Source organism: Hyperoodon ampullatus (genome assembly GCF_949752795.1).
Source record: "Hyperoodon ampullatus genome assembly, chromosome: X".
NCBI classification, from domain to species: domain Eukaryota; kingdom Metazoa; phylum Chordata; class Mammalia; order Artiodactyla; family Ziphiidae; genus Hyperoodon; species Hyperoodon ampullatus.
The window spans coordinates 72,742,693-72,761,596 of NC_136913.1; the positions used below are offsets into that span (position 1 = coordinate 72,742,693).

Below are 18,904 nucleotides of genomic sequence, written 5' to 3' on the forward strand. Positions count from 1 at the left end.
ATTCACCGAATAAATGGCAACTTCTCTGTGCTGCTGTTTTCTCGCTTTTTTAGAACTAAATGGGATAAAATATGTAAATTGTCTAGCATGGAGTATATATCCAATAAGTATTAATTCTTCCATTTCCTCATTACCTAAAGAATAAGAAGGCATCCAAAGTCACATAAGAATCACTTGCAAAGAAGGCTGGGATTCAAATAATTCGATATTTAAAATCTCTCCACAGATATATCTTAGGCAAACACAACATTTCTCACATCAAAAAAAAAGTGCTATCTAGAACTAATTCTTTGAGAGCCAGGGATATCAAGTGTAATATGCATTCAAGTACGCATATTCCCCAGTTTATTTGTGAAAGGAAGAAAAAGAGAATGAGAGGAAAAAGGGGAAAGCATAAAGTGATTGGCCAAGTTTAGAAAGAGGCACAGTCTCATCTCTGAGGCCTTCCTCATGTCTCCCTTCTCCCACACACATTTTTCAGATTTGTTGCTTAAACACTTGATTCTGCAAAAGGAGCAAGCAGCTGCTTTACTATAATCACATTCTCTCTTGATTTTTACATAGATGTATGAAAACTCAAGGAAATGTCCAAAACAATCACCCCCTCCAACACAGAGCCTGTAAGCTCATAGGTTCACACACGCACATGTGCACAACCAACAGCCTCTCTAGCTAAAGAGACATGAGATGATAAATTTTAAATGAATAAAGAAAGAAGAAAGATGGGAGATAGATACAAGCAGAATAGTATTAATATATACTTCCCACTCAACTAGACTAGTACCAAGTGTGTTACCCTAATTTAACACTTTGTTTTCCACAACTGAAGCAAATGATCAATTTTATTTTTGAGAGAGAGGAGAACTGTTTCCTGCAGTAGTAGAAAAATAAAATAAAGAGAAAAGCAAAGAATTGTGGTATTACTATCCGGGGCACACTGTTTCTATTTGTGAAACTTTTGTCCTTATAACCCCATAGAAGAACCTCCTGTTGCAGTTAAAGTAAGGCTGTGTGTGTGTGTGTGTGTGTTGAGGAAGGCTTATTACTGTGGAAAAAATATTTTTCTTAATTTTCTTCTCAAAATGAGTCAGAGAATAGTATCCTAGTTTGTATAATATAAGTTTAAATATCTTTGTAGAAAATATAATAATGTAATTTTCAAAAGACCTCATTTCTAGGCACAAAAGTTCATACACCATAGGAAACAAAGGCATGGAGACACATTTGAACCTTTGACTTTTCATTTTCTTCTTCCTAGCCCATATCTCAATGGCAAATCTAAATAGACTAAAGACTCCAACCGCCGATGCAACAGGTGATAGTTTTATATGAAGCCTGTGAAAGAACTTTGTCCCTTTTTTCTTTGGTTCAAAGTGCACAAAGGGTGGTGCTATAGAAGCAGAAAGACTTTATAACCCAAGAATTTCCATGTTACTTGGAACTGTTGCATCTCTGAGGCACATGGTTGTCTGGAGCTAAAGATGACTTTGTTAATATTAATGATCAGAAAGTAACTTTATAACTGGAAGAACTCCAACAATCTGATTTTAGCAATCTAGTAGCTGACTCACCCTTCTTGTTTAAGCTATCAACTTCTGAGGAATTACTAGGTTGGGACAAGAGTTTGCATGATATAGCTTACCTGTTCAGGATTTTGCACTACATATTGCCTGATAGTGGTCTGAGGATATGTAGTGACTTTCACTGTTGGAGAATGGAGTTCCTGTGAAGGAAAGATAAAAGCTGCATATAATCATAGTTATTTAGTGACCTTTCAGCCAGAATAATAGGGAGCAATTTTCAGAGTGAAATTTTAAAAACCATTTACATAAATGATGGTATATGAATTTATGTTTTTGTTAATTTCAGTCTGAAAAACATACATGAAAGAGTGTGTTTATGGGTTCAGCACCATTCTAGGTGTTTCTATTATATTCATCACATAGTAATTCATCACACATTCCAAACTATATTTGATGAGAGTTTCAAAATATTTGTTTCATTGTAAACACCCCCACATGATTAGAAGAAAATATAGCTTAATATTTATTAATCAGATCTTCTGTTTGGAAAGGACATCCTATATTTTACAAATGAAAGGAGAGGCAAAGAGAAAACTGTGTGTGTGTACACGTAAACATTTAAATCTTTAGTGTGGTGGCAGGCGAGGGCCATAAATAACATTAAAAGGGAGACAAAACACCAGAACAAAGTAATTTGTAAATTTTTAATGGAAAAAGAGTGGGTATCATTAATATAAAGAGAGTTTTTATACCTCAGTGAGAAAAAAAATTCACACTAATAGAAAAATGAGCAAACGGTATGAAAGCAGAAAAGAAAAAAAGCAAATGATTAACAAACAACAAAAAATATTCAAACAAACTAAGAATCAAATAAACATAACAAAAGAATACCATATTTTAACTGGGAAAATGTTAAAATAATAAAGCTGATGAGGGCACAGTAGGAGGAGCATTTTCCTGTAGAGAGTGGAAAGATTAAATAATCATTCATAAGCTGAAATATGTAGCCATTGAAATAATGATCTTGATAATACAAATTTACATTAAAAAGTTCATAAAATTATGTAAGATTAAGTGAGAATGAAGATATAAAACTGCATACATGGTATGATCTTATTTTTTTATTTGAATGGAAGAAATCACAACAAAATGCTAAGAGTACTATCTCTGGGTAGGGGACAGGTCATGAGTGAATTTTATATTTTCTTCTTTATGTTCTTTTGTATTTCCAAATTTTCTAGAAAAAAACATTTTCTGTCAGAAGTAAAATTTACAGCAAACTTAATTATAGAGCCCTTTATCATGAAAAGTAACAGTAAATGCAATTTTATGACTGGATTTGAGTGTAGTGAACAGCTCTGTGATTTAAGTAGACTTACTTTTCTGAGCTAATCCTATCTTGGTGGTCCATCCCGTGGGGCTCCACTTTTAACTCAATTGTAAACTTTATTCCACTGTCTTATGTTTTGTTAGGTCTGTGACCCATTTTAGTCTGAGTTCTTTGGGAGTAATGATTGGTTCCAATTCACCTTTGTGCAATATTTGGTACATACTTGGCACTCAGCAAATGTTCACTGAATAAATGCATGACTCTAACTGAACTAGCTCTAGGCCAGGCTGAATTGGGACATGGTAGGCAAACTTTTCTTTGATAATCTTACTTGTTCTGCATAATGTCACCTTTTCCTCACTGTACCCCAGGTCTCGAGACCAGCTTTTGTCCATTTGTCCCTTCACTATTCAAGTTCACATCATGACACTTCAGTCTGGGCAGGCATGTTTTCTCAGAACAGTATCTTTCTTCCTCCTATCCTCCAAATCCTGCAGCCTTTATACTCCCCTCCTGTGTACTAACAAACTTAGGATGTCATATGGTTTATTTACTCAGAATTTACTTTTTAATATGTGAGACTAGATCATTAAACACATATTTGTTAATATGGTATTTAATTATTATTACAGGTACCTTTTGGAGATATAATGTGTACACTCAAAAATAATCTTAAAAGTGGGATTATTAGGTCACAAAGGTTAAGGGAACTTGACCTTGTGTGTCTTTCAAATCATGTACCTTGGAGAAGGGCTAGTTCTAACCCTGTAAGTTATTCTCTCTGGATATAACTGTACAGTATTATCACTCACAAAGCCATGTCCTCAATCAATCCAAGATCTAGGTACTTCATTTCTGCTCAGATCAAGGACCCTTAAAATATACATAATCAGTGAGAGATCCTTGGTGAAAAATAAACTGCACTCAAACAAAAGCAATCAGATTGAGTAGACAATGAAATTGAAAAAACTCAATTCACAGCACTTGCTTCACTTTCCTATAATGGGCTGAGCTGACTTTCATATCTAAGGCTCTCCTTTCCAGTTTTATGTTCCTGAATTTTTGTGAATGTATAAAGCTTTATGAAGGGCTAAAGATCACTTAAACGTACAAGCAAGGTTTACACAAAAAGAAAGTAATCTAACCTAATCCATATCTTATTTTACCTGTTCAGTATTTGGGGTTATATGTAGCGTGCTTGGGGCACAAGTAGATATTTTCAGAGTTGGAGAATAAAGTTCTTGTTGATAGAAACAAAAGGGGGTTCAGAAACTATTATTGAGCAGTGTCATTTAAATGTCTTAGGTTCTTAAAGTATTATTATTTCCTTTATTTTTATAATAACCCAATTTATCAGAAATAAGAACGTTATTTAGTGCTTTCTTAGATGATGTCCATCTTTCCAAAGAGCACATTACCAATTCCTTTGTCAGCATTGCAAGTAATCTAATGAAAAATAATTTCTAGAATGCTTTCATAACAACACATACTTCTTGCACTTTTAGTTTGCATCCCTTTTATTGCTTTTTTGAGAACTCAGCTGATGTATCCCCTGATGTTATTGTATGTCTGCAATTAACAAGATTTAAAGTTTCACAAACAAAAAAATTAAATGTAAAAAAATCTGAAACCAATATAGGAAACTACCTGTGAAAACTCAACTAAGACTACTGCTCTTAGATTACTTCAAGCTAATTTTTATTTATGCTTTGTGTGATCTGCTTCTAGTTTAATTTCAAAGAGTAGGTTCTGAGGTTAAAGAATGACCCATAAAGATGAGAGTATGATTTTTGATAATGTTTAGATAAAATGTTCACTCTATCAATTATGCTGGAATTCTTTACATTTTTCCTAGATCAGCAAATTGCATAACTTTATCAGTGTGAACAGAGTTGACAGCATTACTCAATTTCTTCATACATTGCTATAATTTACAACCAATTGACACAACTCCAGGATATATTCCTAAAATGATAAAAATAATGCTTTCTTCAGATCAAGGAGGTATTAAAGTCAGAATCACAGACATACAAGGGAAACACTGACAGACTCATACCGAAGTATAGCTATAATGTAGGTGTAACGTGCTGTTCTTAAAACAGGACTGTGCATTTACTCAGACTGCCAAATGTTCTGCACGCTGTGGTTTTCCTTTTGGTTCAACTTGTAACATTTTCGTCCTTCCTCCCTCTGTTACATCAACAGCAATACTGCAAGCTTAATGTTTCTAGGCAGACTTTGAATAGGTTCCCAGATTTCCTGCTGGTAGCTGAGGATAATTGCTCAGACAAACGCACAGAATTAAAGACTTTAGACCAAAACGGTACGTGTTCTTCAGTTTAGGAAAGTGGTTACAAATGCAACCAAGTGCAGGTGGATTTGGCCCACAGATCCAACAGGAATAAGTTCAGAAAGACAAAACAGGTGCTTTTTAGTTATGCAATAGTGCATGAATACACTCTAACATAAAAATTTATAAAGTCAAAGATCTTCCCTTAACCATCCTCCCTTCATTCAAATCTCTTACCCATATTTATACATATATGTATAAATAATATTTACTGCTTTTATTATTCTGCAATGTAAGCCTAACAATATCTCATATTATAGATTAATGTCTTAATACATTATTTTAAATTATAGTGTTCCATAATGTTTGTTTGATAGTTTACTTATCTATCTTTTTAAATTGTTTCCAGGTTTCCACTATGATGCAAACAGCATCCTTGTGCAATGTGAGTATTTCTCTAGAATCCCACAAAGTGGAATTACTAGGGTACAGAGTATGTGCATTATTCATTTTAACACATACTGCCCAATTGATTTCTCAAATGGCTATGCCAATTCCACATCCATCAGCAAAGTGTAAAATTACTCATGTGTGAAACACGCTTTTATGAAAACTTTTAGCCTTTTTAGGCTGTGGCTAGTAATACTAGGGTTATTTTAAGAATATTGTTAGTGCACACTGCCTGGTACCTGGTTCTATAGATGGTAGTTCTTTCCCCTTCCCTTTACCCTATTCAAATCTGATGACATCAGCAAATTAAACAGAATGGAACTTAACTAGCTATGTGGAGTAGCTTTTAGGATGAAAGAGTATACTAAGGAGTTTTATAAACTTGCTGAAATTAACCCAAGTAGGAATACACACACATACACAAATATATATATATGTGTGTGAGTATATGTATCTTACATATTTAGGGTATATATTGATAGGCAGTTACTTTACTCAGATGCCAAGATAGCAGATATTCAAAAGGCAAATTGGTGTATTTGCACAAAGACTAGTCTAGTGCTAAAATGAAGAAATTATTCAATCTTCTTATATTTGGAAAGCTGGTACATTAATTCCACAAATTATGCTTTTCTTAATTGTTCTGAGCCTTCATTATTAGATTGATCTAGGCAAATGTGGCTTTTCCCATACAAACCTTATGGAAACGAAGGACAAATGGAATGACTTCAAAAAGTAAAATATTAAGGTGGTAGCTTAATATGGGTCAAAGAGATTAAGATATATGGCAGTGACCAGCATGAGTTTAAATTGCAGCAGTATTAGACTTATCATAAGGTGGGAAAAAATTTATCTGAATATAAGGTGTGTTAATTTCAGAAAAACTTGCTAAAGAAAACCCTTTTCCCCTGAAAGTCTACGGAATTAGGTTAGTGTGTGTAAAGGTCCAAAATGAACATTGTCTTGATGATTGAAGTTACTTTCAGTGGCATCTAGCTCTAGGCAGGATTGCAGCAAGTCATCCCACAAGTAGCCATTGCCTATTCTACAGGAAGTGATCAAAAATGTTTGTGGATGAATGAAGAGGATGTCTTAGTTTTAAAGGCATCTCAGGAATAGAAATCTAAATCTATCTCTTGATAACCTACATCAGTGTTTAATTTTCAGTGTCACTCATCTGTACAGAGCTTCCCTAAACCCTTCATGTTGAAATCATTAAATCTAATGAATAGTTACATCTTTTGTACTTATGCCCTCTATGCCATAGCCCCATGTTCCTTATAACAAAATAATTGAAGGTTGGGGAAGGGGTGGTGGTGACTATCATAATATAGTGGAAAGAGTCCTGTGCTTGAAGTCCAGAGCCCTAGGTTCTACTTCTAGTTATACCACTATACCACCAGCCAGCTATGATAATGAACAACTCAAGCAATCTTCCTGAGCTTGTTTCCTCATGTGAGAAACTGGATGTGGGTATGTGTAAGTGTGGATTGGAGGATCTTTAAGCCCCATTCTATTTCCGACATTCTGTGAATATGAGAGGTTACTCCCAGCTTATTTTTCCATACAGAAAAGACAATTTCAAATCCTTCAAATTTGTCAGTCTTGTTTTCCTTTGATTAAGATGATAATGACAACTAACACCTATTAAGAGCTTTCTATACCAAATATGTTACATAGATCATCTTAGTTAATATTCAGAAAAACTGCCATCAGAAAGGTACTACTATAATAACCCCATTTTACATATGAGTAAAGTTAGACAAAGATAGGTTAAGTAGCTAGCTGAAGATCACACAGCTAATACTAAGGTGTTGGGATTCCAACTCAAGTAGCATGATGCTACTTAATCACTAAATCCAGAACTCATGCCCTTAATCACTATACTTTCCCACACCTATAGCCTGCCTCATTCTATTTTCTGTTCTTCAAGTTGTGGAACAAAATTCTATGCTAGATTTGACTAATTCTCATAATAGGAGGCTAGATATTTGACTCTTTTTATTATCTACTATCAAAAGTAACTTTTTGGTGCCTGAAAACAAGAAATCCTCCCATAACTGACCTTGTGAGAGAATAGCCCTGATTAAATATTTTAAACTTCTACAAATTCAATAGGGTTTTGTTTTTAAAGTAGACAGCATGATATATTTACAGAGTGTACATACAGAACTCTAAACTCAATAAAACATTGAATTTTTATTTAATTCTCATATCATTTAAGCCCTTTGATTTTGCAGGAAGGCCCTACTTTTTCTGATCACATATTCAGCCTAGTATTGAGTCGTTTACTCCTGTGGCTCATATTTGCTAAATACATAAATATTGCCTGTTGGCAACATTCTTTAGGTAGAGTTTTGTTGAAAAATAATTTTGTTTATAATTAGTAGATTTAGGCTTAGTATGAAATCCAAGGCTGTTTTTCCCACAATGACTAAAGTCATTATCTACTTTGGGAAAGTTGTAGCAGCTTTCTTGTCTCTTCCTCTTCCTCCCCACCTTTTTCCTTCTCCTTCTCCTCCTCACCCTTCTCTTTCCCTTTTTCTCCTCCTCCTCCTCTTATAAAGTGCATGTGGCATTACAAATTTTAAGATCAGAGTGGATTAAAATCAGTCTATTTTTCTGGGATAATTTTATAACATCACTTGAGATAATTGTTCATACCTTGGTTTAACCTAAATCATAGTTGGGGTACAGGAATCAGATATCAGAGACTGTATGACGTAAATAAGAGTCAAATGTATAGATCAGGAATATCCAGTATAGCATGGTAGTTACAAGTATAGACCTAGAACTAGACTGCTTAGATTTAAATCCCAGTTCTACCACATACTAGCTGCATGAACTTGAGCAAGTTACATAGCACTCCTGTGCCTTTGTTACTTCATCAGTAAAAATGAGAATGATATTTGAACTTTACTTACTAAAGTTTAAAATTAATTCAGTAGCTTAAGGGACATAGGCAGTTCCAGAGAGGCTACGAAACCCAGATCATGTGCTAAAAGAAAGGAAGGTGCATTTTGATTGAGGGGGGTTATTTCATCTTTTTCCTCTATTTAAATATTTACTCCTTCAAAAAGTAACATTCTGGAGAAATTATGTAAAGGATAGATACAGTCACCCCTCCGTATCCACAGGTTCTGAATCTGCAAATTCAACCAATGAAGGATTGAAAATAAAAAAAAAAATCTGGAGAGTTTCAAAAAGCAAAACTTGAATTTGGTGTGATCTGGCAACTATTTATATAGTATTTACATTGTATTTACAAATCTAAAGATGATTTAAAATACAGGGAAAGATATGCATAGGTTATATAAGATACTTGAGCATCTGTGGATTTTGGTATCCGGAGCAGGGGTCCAAGTACCAATCCTCCTCAGATAGCAACAGATGACTATATCTGCATACATACATAAAAATATTTCATTCAGCTCTTTTTAAAAAGTTTTATTAATTTAATTCTTCTTCTACTGAAATTGTCATTCTAAACTTATACTTTGAATGTTTGTGGCTTCATTTTTTGTTTCATTCCTATGTGTCCGTTAAAGCTGATCATGTACTTTGGCAGTCCTTTGATCGCACATTTGCACCACCATGAATTTCTTTGAATTGTGATGATCTTAGAGGTAGTTCTATACTTAAATGAGTAGCTTGAATATATAAATCTGTAGTGTCCAGTAGAACTCTCTGCAGTGGTGGAAATGCCCTGTATCTGTGCTGTACAGTACAGTAGTCACTAGCCACATGTGACTGTTGAGCACCTAAAATGTGGCTATTGCAACTGAGGAACTGAATAATTAGTTTTATTGGATTTGAATTAATTTAAATATAAATGTAAATAACCACATACTACCCTACTGGAAGTGTAGCTCTAGAGGAAGCATTAGGTAAGAGGCAGACTGCAAGCAAACTTTAATGTCAACATCACTACATTTTAAAAAGGAAAAAGAAAAAAAACACACACTAAAAAAACTTCATTTCAAATATTGAGGTTCAAGTTCAAAGACTCTAAGAGCATGGGAACTTCCAAATTACTCTTTCTAAAGGATATTTATGCCAGTAAACATTATAAATACATTCCTGCTGCTCCAGTCTTTTGATCATACATCATGTTTTAGAAAATTGCTTTAATGCTTTTCCTCGTTAGTCTTTCTTAGCTAGTAGAGCCCTAATAAGCCTTTCAAGAATATATGTTTACCTAATCTTCCCAGTGTCAAAGGAACCCTTACTTTATAGTCTATTCATTTAGTTTATTACCGTAGTTTGTGCAGCTAATGGTTTTTGTTGGCTATATTTTTATAAATCAATAATACAAACAGGAAGAATTATCCAGTACTAACTCTGTGCTGGACACTTTCACATGTTATCTCAGTACTCACTACAACTCTGAAGGAAGGTATTACTGTCCCCACTTTACAAATGAGGACACAAGGTCATGAGACATCAAGTCATTTATTCTGGGTAATACAACATTAACACTTACTATGTGTCTGGCACTGTGCTGTGTATTTTTCACCATATATTATCGCATTTGACTCTAATAACAATCCTATGACTTAGGTGTTATTATCACCCCATTTTATAGATGAGGCAACTGAAGCATATAGCTAGCAAGTCCCTGAACCAGCAATTAAACGAAAGAAGTTTAAAATCTAAGCTTACACTATTAGCCACTACACTTGACTGTTTCATAGTTCAGTTCTCCCCAAGTCTACCTCATCAATGCACATTTATTATTTGTAGCTCTCCCTAGGACACTACACATAGATTCATTTGGATGGGTATTTTCTCCATAGTGTTCTCTGTGACTGATCTTTAGGCTCTATGTAATATGAACATTTTCAGTCAATACCTATTGGCTTTCATTTTCCTATTGATAGCTCTGATCAAAGAGTTCAAGACCTTGGTGCAGTATGTAAAGGAGAGACAGCAAGACTGCTGGGAACGAGAATTAGGTAATAGAACAGATTACATGCATAGTACAGGACTTTGTTCTTTAAATATTTGGAATCTTGTTGAAATAAACATGGCACTCTTTCATGTTGTCTAATTTGAATTTTAAAACTTTACTTAAAAACTAATACATAATATAATGTTCCAAGAAGGAAAACCATGGGAGCCTTGTATGTGCTCTTGTCAGTTTTAATGACTATGAGAATCACTGAAAGTAATAATAGTGACTTAGGAAAAGGCTAGGCTGAATAGTTTCAAAAGTGGCAGTATCTTTAAAAACCACCTGACATTTATGCTGACAGAATTTGCCAAGGCAAACGGCCATTTAAATAGGCCATTTAAATAAATTTTCGGAGTAGTTTGGGAGATGATTTTGTTAGAACCTGTCAAAGACAGTAATATGGTTAAACACTTGCCTTAGGTTATTGTTGAGATGCTGTTCTGAACTTTGTACAGGAAGAAACATGTAAATTATAATGACCTCTGTTTATGTGAAACAAACACTTCCTTAATTTAGGATAAAATCTGTGATTCTGTTCTCATGTAAAGAAAGCAATAGAATGTAATAGTAATAGAACTCCTTCCACTCATCCCTTCCCTCCAAGGAAAATCTCTCATTTAAGAGACCCATTCCTGGATTATTTCCTTTCTTGAAGGCAACTAGGAGAGAAAATAAAGTATACAGTCACTTTGCAGCGCATGCTTTTTGTCTTTAAAAACTGAAAGTACATATGTTCCATTGGAAGCCAAATAAGGATGGCTATTAAGATAACTGTTGTTGTGAAGAAAAAGTTAGCTCAAATATATTTGTTTAGAAAGGTTTTCACTTTTAAGTAGGGTTTAAGAGCATATGAAACTTGCACTTATTTTACCAAGAATTGTCAAGAAATAAAATTTGGATCACAACAGTTAAAGGAAAAGTTCACCTCCCTCCCCTTTGACCCCACCACCTTCTCTCTCTCTCTCTCTCACTCACACTCACACACACACACACACACACACACACACACAATGATAGCTCGTGAGTTCCATTGACTCAAAACAGGCCTAGCAATTTATCAGACCTCCTTTAAACAAGAGACAATTGGCAAGGGTATTTTCACCCAGCAATTAGTTGCACTCAATTTCTATAGCTTCATTTAATTGTAAGCACAAAAGCGATGACCAAAGCTGAAAACTGGGCCTCTTTATCCTATAACCTCATTGCTTTCTCAGGCAACGTACTTCCCTGAATAATCATTCACTTTATTGACCACTCCTTTGAACAACAATTTTTCAAAGCAACACACCCATCCCCACAGAACAGGAAAATTTTCTGATAGTGTATAGAAATCTTGGCACAGTAAGGGAACTATCCACTATCTCTGTAACCAAAGAAAAAGGAAAAAAGTCATGTAAACAAAGAAAAGCCCAAGCTGGGTAATTATTGAGAGCAGAGGCCACTCATAAACTCACTCACATTCTCCCCTGGGCTGCTTTCTGGAGCTAAATTTGGTTGCAAGTTTCAAATTTAAAAATATGGTAATCCTTAAAACACAATCTTTAAGAGATCCCTTCTTGCACCAAAATGTTTTATTCAATAAAATATTGACGGCTAAAGCACAAAATTATATTTTAAAATGAAATACAAACATATAGGACACCTACAGACCAGGTCATATATATCTGTCCTCAATATGGACTCTCCCTGGATAAGCAAATGGTATTTATCCAGATAATCATGGTGCTTCTTACATAATAGGCACTTAATAAATATGTGTTCAATGAATGACTGGTATTAAAAATTTTATTTTGATCAATTTATCTCTCTCACAACAGAACTCCTCTGTATACATGGAAAATATCTTGAACTTCGTAAAAAGCTAAAATTAATGGAAGAGAAATACATATGTCCAATACATATTAGCATCAATGCTGTTTATTTGAGGCAGTGTTTCATTCTGAGTTAACGATGGTTGTTTAATATTTAAGCCTTTTAAAAGGTTGAGCCATAAGGTTTTTGTTTTCTTTAGTTTTATGTAGTTTCTAGAATTCCATTTATTTACAAGACTATATTCAGTTCTAAAATGCACATATGACCTTGATTACACCTGCTTTTGATTTTTCCTGCTCATATGGATAAACTTAGTAATTTTAATTCTACCACCAATTTAGACAATTTCACCATACCTGGTTTCTATAGTCAGTTTTCTCTGAGAAAAACTTTATCAGTCAGACAAAATAATAACTGAGGGAATCATAAAATATATCTGATCAATTTTAGACAAGAAGCAAAGCAACATTATATCTGGAGAAATTTAAAATATGTTTATGTCTATAAACACTATTTTAGTGCACAAGAAAGGAAAAATGTGGAGGAAAAATGTGGGCCAAAAAGCCAGAAATAGAAAATACTAAAGTGCTGCAAAAAGCATTTGGTTAAATCTAAAATGTCTACTACATAAGCGAAAATCAAGATTCAGGAAGCAAAGCAGAGTGATATCAATTTTGGTTTCTCGAAGGGAACATATTTTACTACTGGCAATTATATGATTTTTTAATCTTAGGAATTCTTTTACTATCATCCAAACACAAAAATGCTAAAAAAATTCAAGTAAAATTTTAATTGAATTCATGATAACCAACAATTGATTATAATACTTATCTTCCTAGCTGCCATGGTCACAAACTTTAGCATCAGAATAATTGCTATATACCAACTCAAAATGTCATTGAAACATGGCATATTAAGGAGAGAATTTTAAAGCATAAAACAAAAAGTGTTTTAAGTAATGTGTACTGCTTGCTTGTGCTTGGCATGATATATAATAAAGCTGCCACCACATCTTACCCATTTCGTTAACATAAAGGTAATTTCAGATCAATTTTAGGTCTTACTTTATACAGTGCCATCCTGCCACTAAACAGGGAGAAAAGAAATAAAATAACGGAATAATAGTTTCCTCGTCACATTCTTTGTGGCAGCTATCTAAAAGCTTTCTTGCCAAATTATCTTTTAGTGGATTTATGAATGCCCTTTGATATCGAACTCAGTTTGAAATTTTATAGTCAAATTTTCTTTCTTATTTCACTAAGAGAATGAAGAGTCTTATTTTTTTCCTTTACCACATATCTAGAAGTTCACCTCTCTCTTCCTCACCCAGCCCTTTTCTTTCTTTTCAATTATAAATCACTTCAGACTTCACAACACCCTCCATTCCAATCTCTTTTCCCTGTTTCTGCGGCCACACTTTCTGTTCCTAAGGCTCTATAAACTCCTTTGGGGAACAACACTTCAGGACAGAGCTAGTCTTGTGAGGATCACTTAGCAAATATCAAGTAGAAAGGTGAGTCTCGTAAAAAACTCAACCAGCCTGGTCCCAGGAATATTAAAAAGGAAAGTTGAACTATGGAGTATACAATAAAGTGTGACCCTAAAATTTGTTCTGTGGTCAATGTTTATAATTTGCCAAATTTCAGCTTTTTTAATTTTTATCTATTTATTTTTCTTTTACTAGGAAGTTGATAAGAAAAGAGGTTAATGTATTTAAATAACTACCCAAGATAGGGTGATTTTAGCATTCATATGATAATGGTAACTGTTGTTTCAACTTCCCCATTGTTTTGGGGTTACTCAGGAACATAGGTGACACCCACTTTGTTGTTCATTAACATCACTGAATACTGGAATGTACATTTGCATTATTATTATCACAAACTAGTCATCTTGACCTTTTATTTTTCTTCCCTTTGACTTCAATGCAGGTGGAGTTTTTCTCAAATAGGAAATTACTGACAGTGAATACTGGGTTTTTCTTCATATTTTTCCCTCAAATTAAGCTAGGAGTGAAATAAAACAGGAAAATTGTGGCCTTTGTAGTTGTTGGATTACCTATATCTTTAAAAACTTATTTTTAAAATAGTTTCATTACATACTTTAGAAATGTTACTTCATATCCTAATTAAAATTATTGTTTTGGGAAAAATAATCCATATTATTCCAGATCAGAATAACAATGCGACATAAGATATCATCCTGATAGTTGCTTTTTGAGCTTTTCACAGTACTACTTGTATCTTGAAACAATTTCAGTTTGGACGGAAGTTTTCAGAAAGCTTAAAGACATGCAAATTTAATATAAAGAGAGTCAAAGATGAAAACAGACATAGAGCTGTTCATTTTATATTGTCTTACAGTGTTTTTTTCATATTCATTGGCAAGATTATTAACAGATACTGATGCTAAACTAACCCCTTTAAAAACAAATTTGTTTCATTTTAAAGGGTGTCTTAGACTTACACCATTTTTAGCTTTCATGTAACAATTGCTTACATCTTGCTTTCCTCAATCTTATATTCACTCTTTCAATATTCATTCTACTAATATTCATAAATTATCCACCATGACTGTACAAGAACCAATGCATCATTTTCAAAAGATGAAACACATATGACAATTCAAATAGACATTGTGCCTTTCACTTATCCTGGAGTAGCATACTATTTGCTAAACACAAATAATTGCTCGTCACTCCATACATGCCATTGTCCCTGCACCACCATATTTGATACAAAAAAAACTGTTTACTTTTGATATGAAATGAATCAGTGGGAACCTATTTTATAAAAATGACGATATTCAAGTTGAGGATTGCTTTGTGGCAGGAGCAAAAGAATACCTCAGTTCATATATTCCAATCTAATTCAACAAAAAATGAACCATCCTATGCTCTAGTTAGATTATGAAAATCACTGGAACTGATAAACAAATGGCTACAAGAACTAGTAAATGAAAGAACAGCCAAGAGATGGAATTTGGGTGACCGTACATTGCATATATAGCTGCAATCCAAGAGATAATATTCTGTAGAACAGAGCCAGAGAAGCAGAAAGAAAATAAATGAGGTTCAAAAGCAAACAAAGGCAACAAAGATTTCCCCTTTCTGGCATAGCTGTCTTTGTGGTACCTGGGAACAGTCGCTCCAAAGAAAGCTTTGGTAGGAGGAGGCAGTTTTGAGAGGGGAGAACACTTCCTGTGAGCCGATGGAGTCCAAGGCCTCAACCACCTTGTTCATGGGCCCACTGTAGGTCCTCACTCGCTCATACACTACATTTTTTTCTGGAGGCTGCTGGGCTTGGCTTGACTGATGGTAGCAGTGGTAATGCTTGGGCTGGCACTGCAGCACTTCTGGGGACTGCTGAGTCCCACAGCTGCTGCTGCTCATCTCACTCCAATAGTTTGAGCTCATCATCTTCTCAGTGGTCAGCAAGGTACTCCCCAGTTGCTCTCCCTAAGGAACAAACAGAGAGAGATCATGAAAGAAAGGGATAGGAAAGCAGGCAGGCAGGCACACGTTAGAAGACTTTTATCAAACACCTCTGCCTATAGTGGTGCCAGAGAGAGATGGGAGGAATTACCTGAGCAACAGCAGAAGCAGGTCTGGCAGCTACAGAGGAGGCAGCAAAGTAGTTGAGTGCAAATGCAAAGTGGAACCACCCCGTGAGATTGCTCCAGGAAATAATACTGCCACGCCCCTGAGGGGCAGAATCACTGGGTAGGTTTACCTGCTGGGAGAGGCCCTGCTTTGTTATGGAGATAGCTACTAGGCTGCCCTGTAGGCTAAGGAAGTCTGGAAAGAGCAGGAATGTGGAATTTCAGGGCTAAAGCCAGAGCTTCCAAATCCACAGTCTTGGAAATTCACTTGAACTGTAAATAGGCAAACAAAGACATGCCCATGCCAAAATTTACTGCAGAAAAAAGGTCACAAATGTCACATGAAAGTGGCTTTCCCATGGTTCTTAAGCTTAGCAAAGGTAATTACAAGCATGAGTATTATTATTCCAGAGTCCCAGACCAAAATAAGGGGTATTAGCCTAAGGACACATTAGTTTTCACAAATAAATCTGCGTTCTTTGCAAAACCCAGCTAGTAATTGCAGTTAAGGGAGATTGCTATGAGGCTTCCTTCTAGCAACACTCTCTAATTTGTGGACCTGTTTATCTTCCTCCAGGCCTCGTGTGGCTTTCTAATTTAAACTGAGGAAGATTTGTCTAAATGATTAAATTGCTGTCTGTACATGGGAGATTTGGTCAAGAAAAATCTAACCATTCCAGAAACGCTTTGCATTTTAGCACTTATATTTATTGTTTCACATTTTTACAAAGGAATGTACCCTGACTTGATTTGTGCCTTAGGAAACACTGAGTTTGCTTGCCTTTTTAATATTTAGGTGTTAAGGGAGTTGCAAGTCCTGAGAGGTGCCTTACCTGATATAATGAGATTAAATATGCTCAGCCTTATATTTATCACTACTTGAAATTACAATCATAAGGCCTACTTAACCACCAGGATTTTCCCTGCAAGATATTTCAGCACCACGGAACTCTAGAATACTCACTGAGGGTGTCTTCAGCAAAGGGACATCTTCCTAGTGTGTATATATACCATAGAACCCAGCACACCACCACCATTCTGGAGAGGAAGAGAATATCATCAAGCTGGCCAGCCAGGTTTTTATCTGCTAAGTGAACAAAAGGTAGTGACTTACTGGTCATTCACTCTGACCATGCGAGAAGCTTTACATGGAATATCTGTCATCCTCACAAATTTATGAGGGTTTATAGGCAAGGAACTGAGGCAGAGACACAGAGAGGCTGAAAAACTTCCAAAGTTAAACTACTAGTAAAAAGATGAGTCTGGGATTTGAACATAGAGCCTATAGCTCTACTAATTATACTGCTAAGTAAAATTTTAAATTATGTTCTATATCTGGACATCCAATACATCTTCTAAGTGGAAAACTAAAACAGTTTTGAACCATTATCACGTTAAGTGACTTTAAAAATAATCTATGGATTTTTTATAGAGGAGAGGTATGCAAAATGTTGAAAATCGACCTTAAAAACTCTTTAAAATAATTTATTGCATATTTACGTTTATATTTGCGTACTGTGCGCAGAGCTTTCAAATCTAATCCTTGTTCATTATAATGCTGTTCCTCAAGGATCAATGAAAATTTAATTAGGAACACATGACATGCCAAACAGCCTGGCAAAATATCAGATCAATAATTTGTTAATATCATTAGCAGTATAATTTTGAATAAGCTTTATATGTGAATAAGGAATGGGTATTAAGTGGGATCATCCAGTCAGCTCTGATTGTTAAAATCTGAACTTAAAACACACACAAACACATACACACAATGCTGTTAATATCTGCATCCAGTGCTATTAATATCTGTATCCTAGTAACTAAAGTAAGAGATTGAGATGAAGACTAAAAATTCCTTCACCCATACCTGCCCTTCACATTCCTTGGATATATGGCATTTTGAGGCAACCACCTTATTGCAGTTGGGCAAAGAGTAAAGTGTGAAACTGACACCCTCTTTCAATTCCTGAGTCTCATCCATCACTTTTCCACATGCCTGGATATGAGGAAGAGAGAGCTTGAAGCTCAGGGATACTATATAAGAAATGAGATTAGACATTCTCTGGCAGACAAACCACATCTAAATATGAAACAGATGTTGACCACCCTTGCACACCTCAGAGAGACTTATCAATAATTCTCACCAAAGTTTGTGCTCCTTCTCTGAGAATGCATTTGTGCCTTCGTTCATCTGCTTCTCCAATTGTTTTATTTCTCCTTTACGCAGATAATGTTAATACTCACCTATTTTTTATTAATAAATGCATATAAATTATTTGACCATTTAATAATGGTAATTGCTCTGTTTTCTACTTGAAAACCCAAGGGCTTGACACTCTGCATTCCTCAGGCTTCATGATTATGCTACACTTCTTACACTGGTGGATGAGACAGTAAGAGTTGATTTCTTATTCTCACCTCCAGACTTGTTCAGAGAATCCTTAATTATATTTCTGGCAGTTATTTTGTTTCACTCAGTAATATAGATATTTTATGTTTAGTACTGAATAAAACTCATTTATGATGATGAATTTGATTTCCCCTTAGACGTGACATCCTTTTAGAAGCTAACTCAGTTCTAACAGACTTTTAAAAACCTTTAGTGTTTTTTTTTATTATAAAAGTAATTTATTCTTTAAAAATTAAAATAACTAAAGACATGGAAAAAGTAGAAAATGAATCTTCCCATATTGATGGTAAGAACAAGGGATAGAGTAAGGATCAGGAATGTCTGCCATATACATTACTGGTAATAAAAATAACAACAACAGTGATTTGCATTTTGACTAAGCTGTTTTGAAGGCCATCTGTAGTCTTGACTTTACTTACGTCGTAAAATTGTTATTAGGTTTAAATGAAAAAGTGTCTGCTAATTGTAATACACTATCCAGATACAAACATTTTAAAATATATTATTAACAGATGCTGTTGTGTGATTTTTGTGA

The 18,904-nt window shown here is 34.7% G+C and overlaps 1 protein-coding gene across 1 annotated transcript in view; it reads right to left on the bottom strand.

Annotated features, from left to right (window-relative positions):
• POF1B (POF1B actin binding protein) overlaps positions 1–15,777 on the bottom strand; it is a gene marked incomplete at both ends in the record, with an annotated part of 86,826 nt that extends 71,049 nt beyond the window's left edge. Inside the window, 5 exon segments of the mRNA XM_079728066.1 lie at positions 1,643–1,723; positions 2,276–2,292; positions 2,295–2,298; positions 4,020–4,094; positions 15,493–15,777. Of these exon segments, the coding sequence (XP_079584192.1) occupies positions 1,643–1,723; positions 2,276–2,292; positions 2,295–2,298; positions 4,020–4,094; positions 15,493–15,777 (462 nt within the window).
• Positions 15,778–18,904: the final 3,127 nt, after the last annotated feature.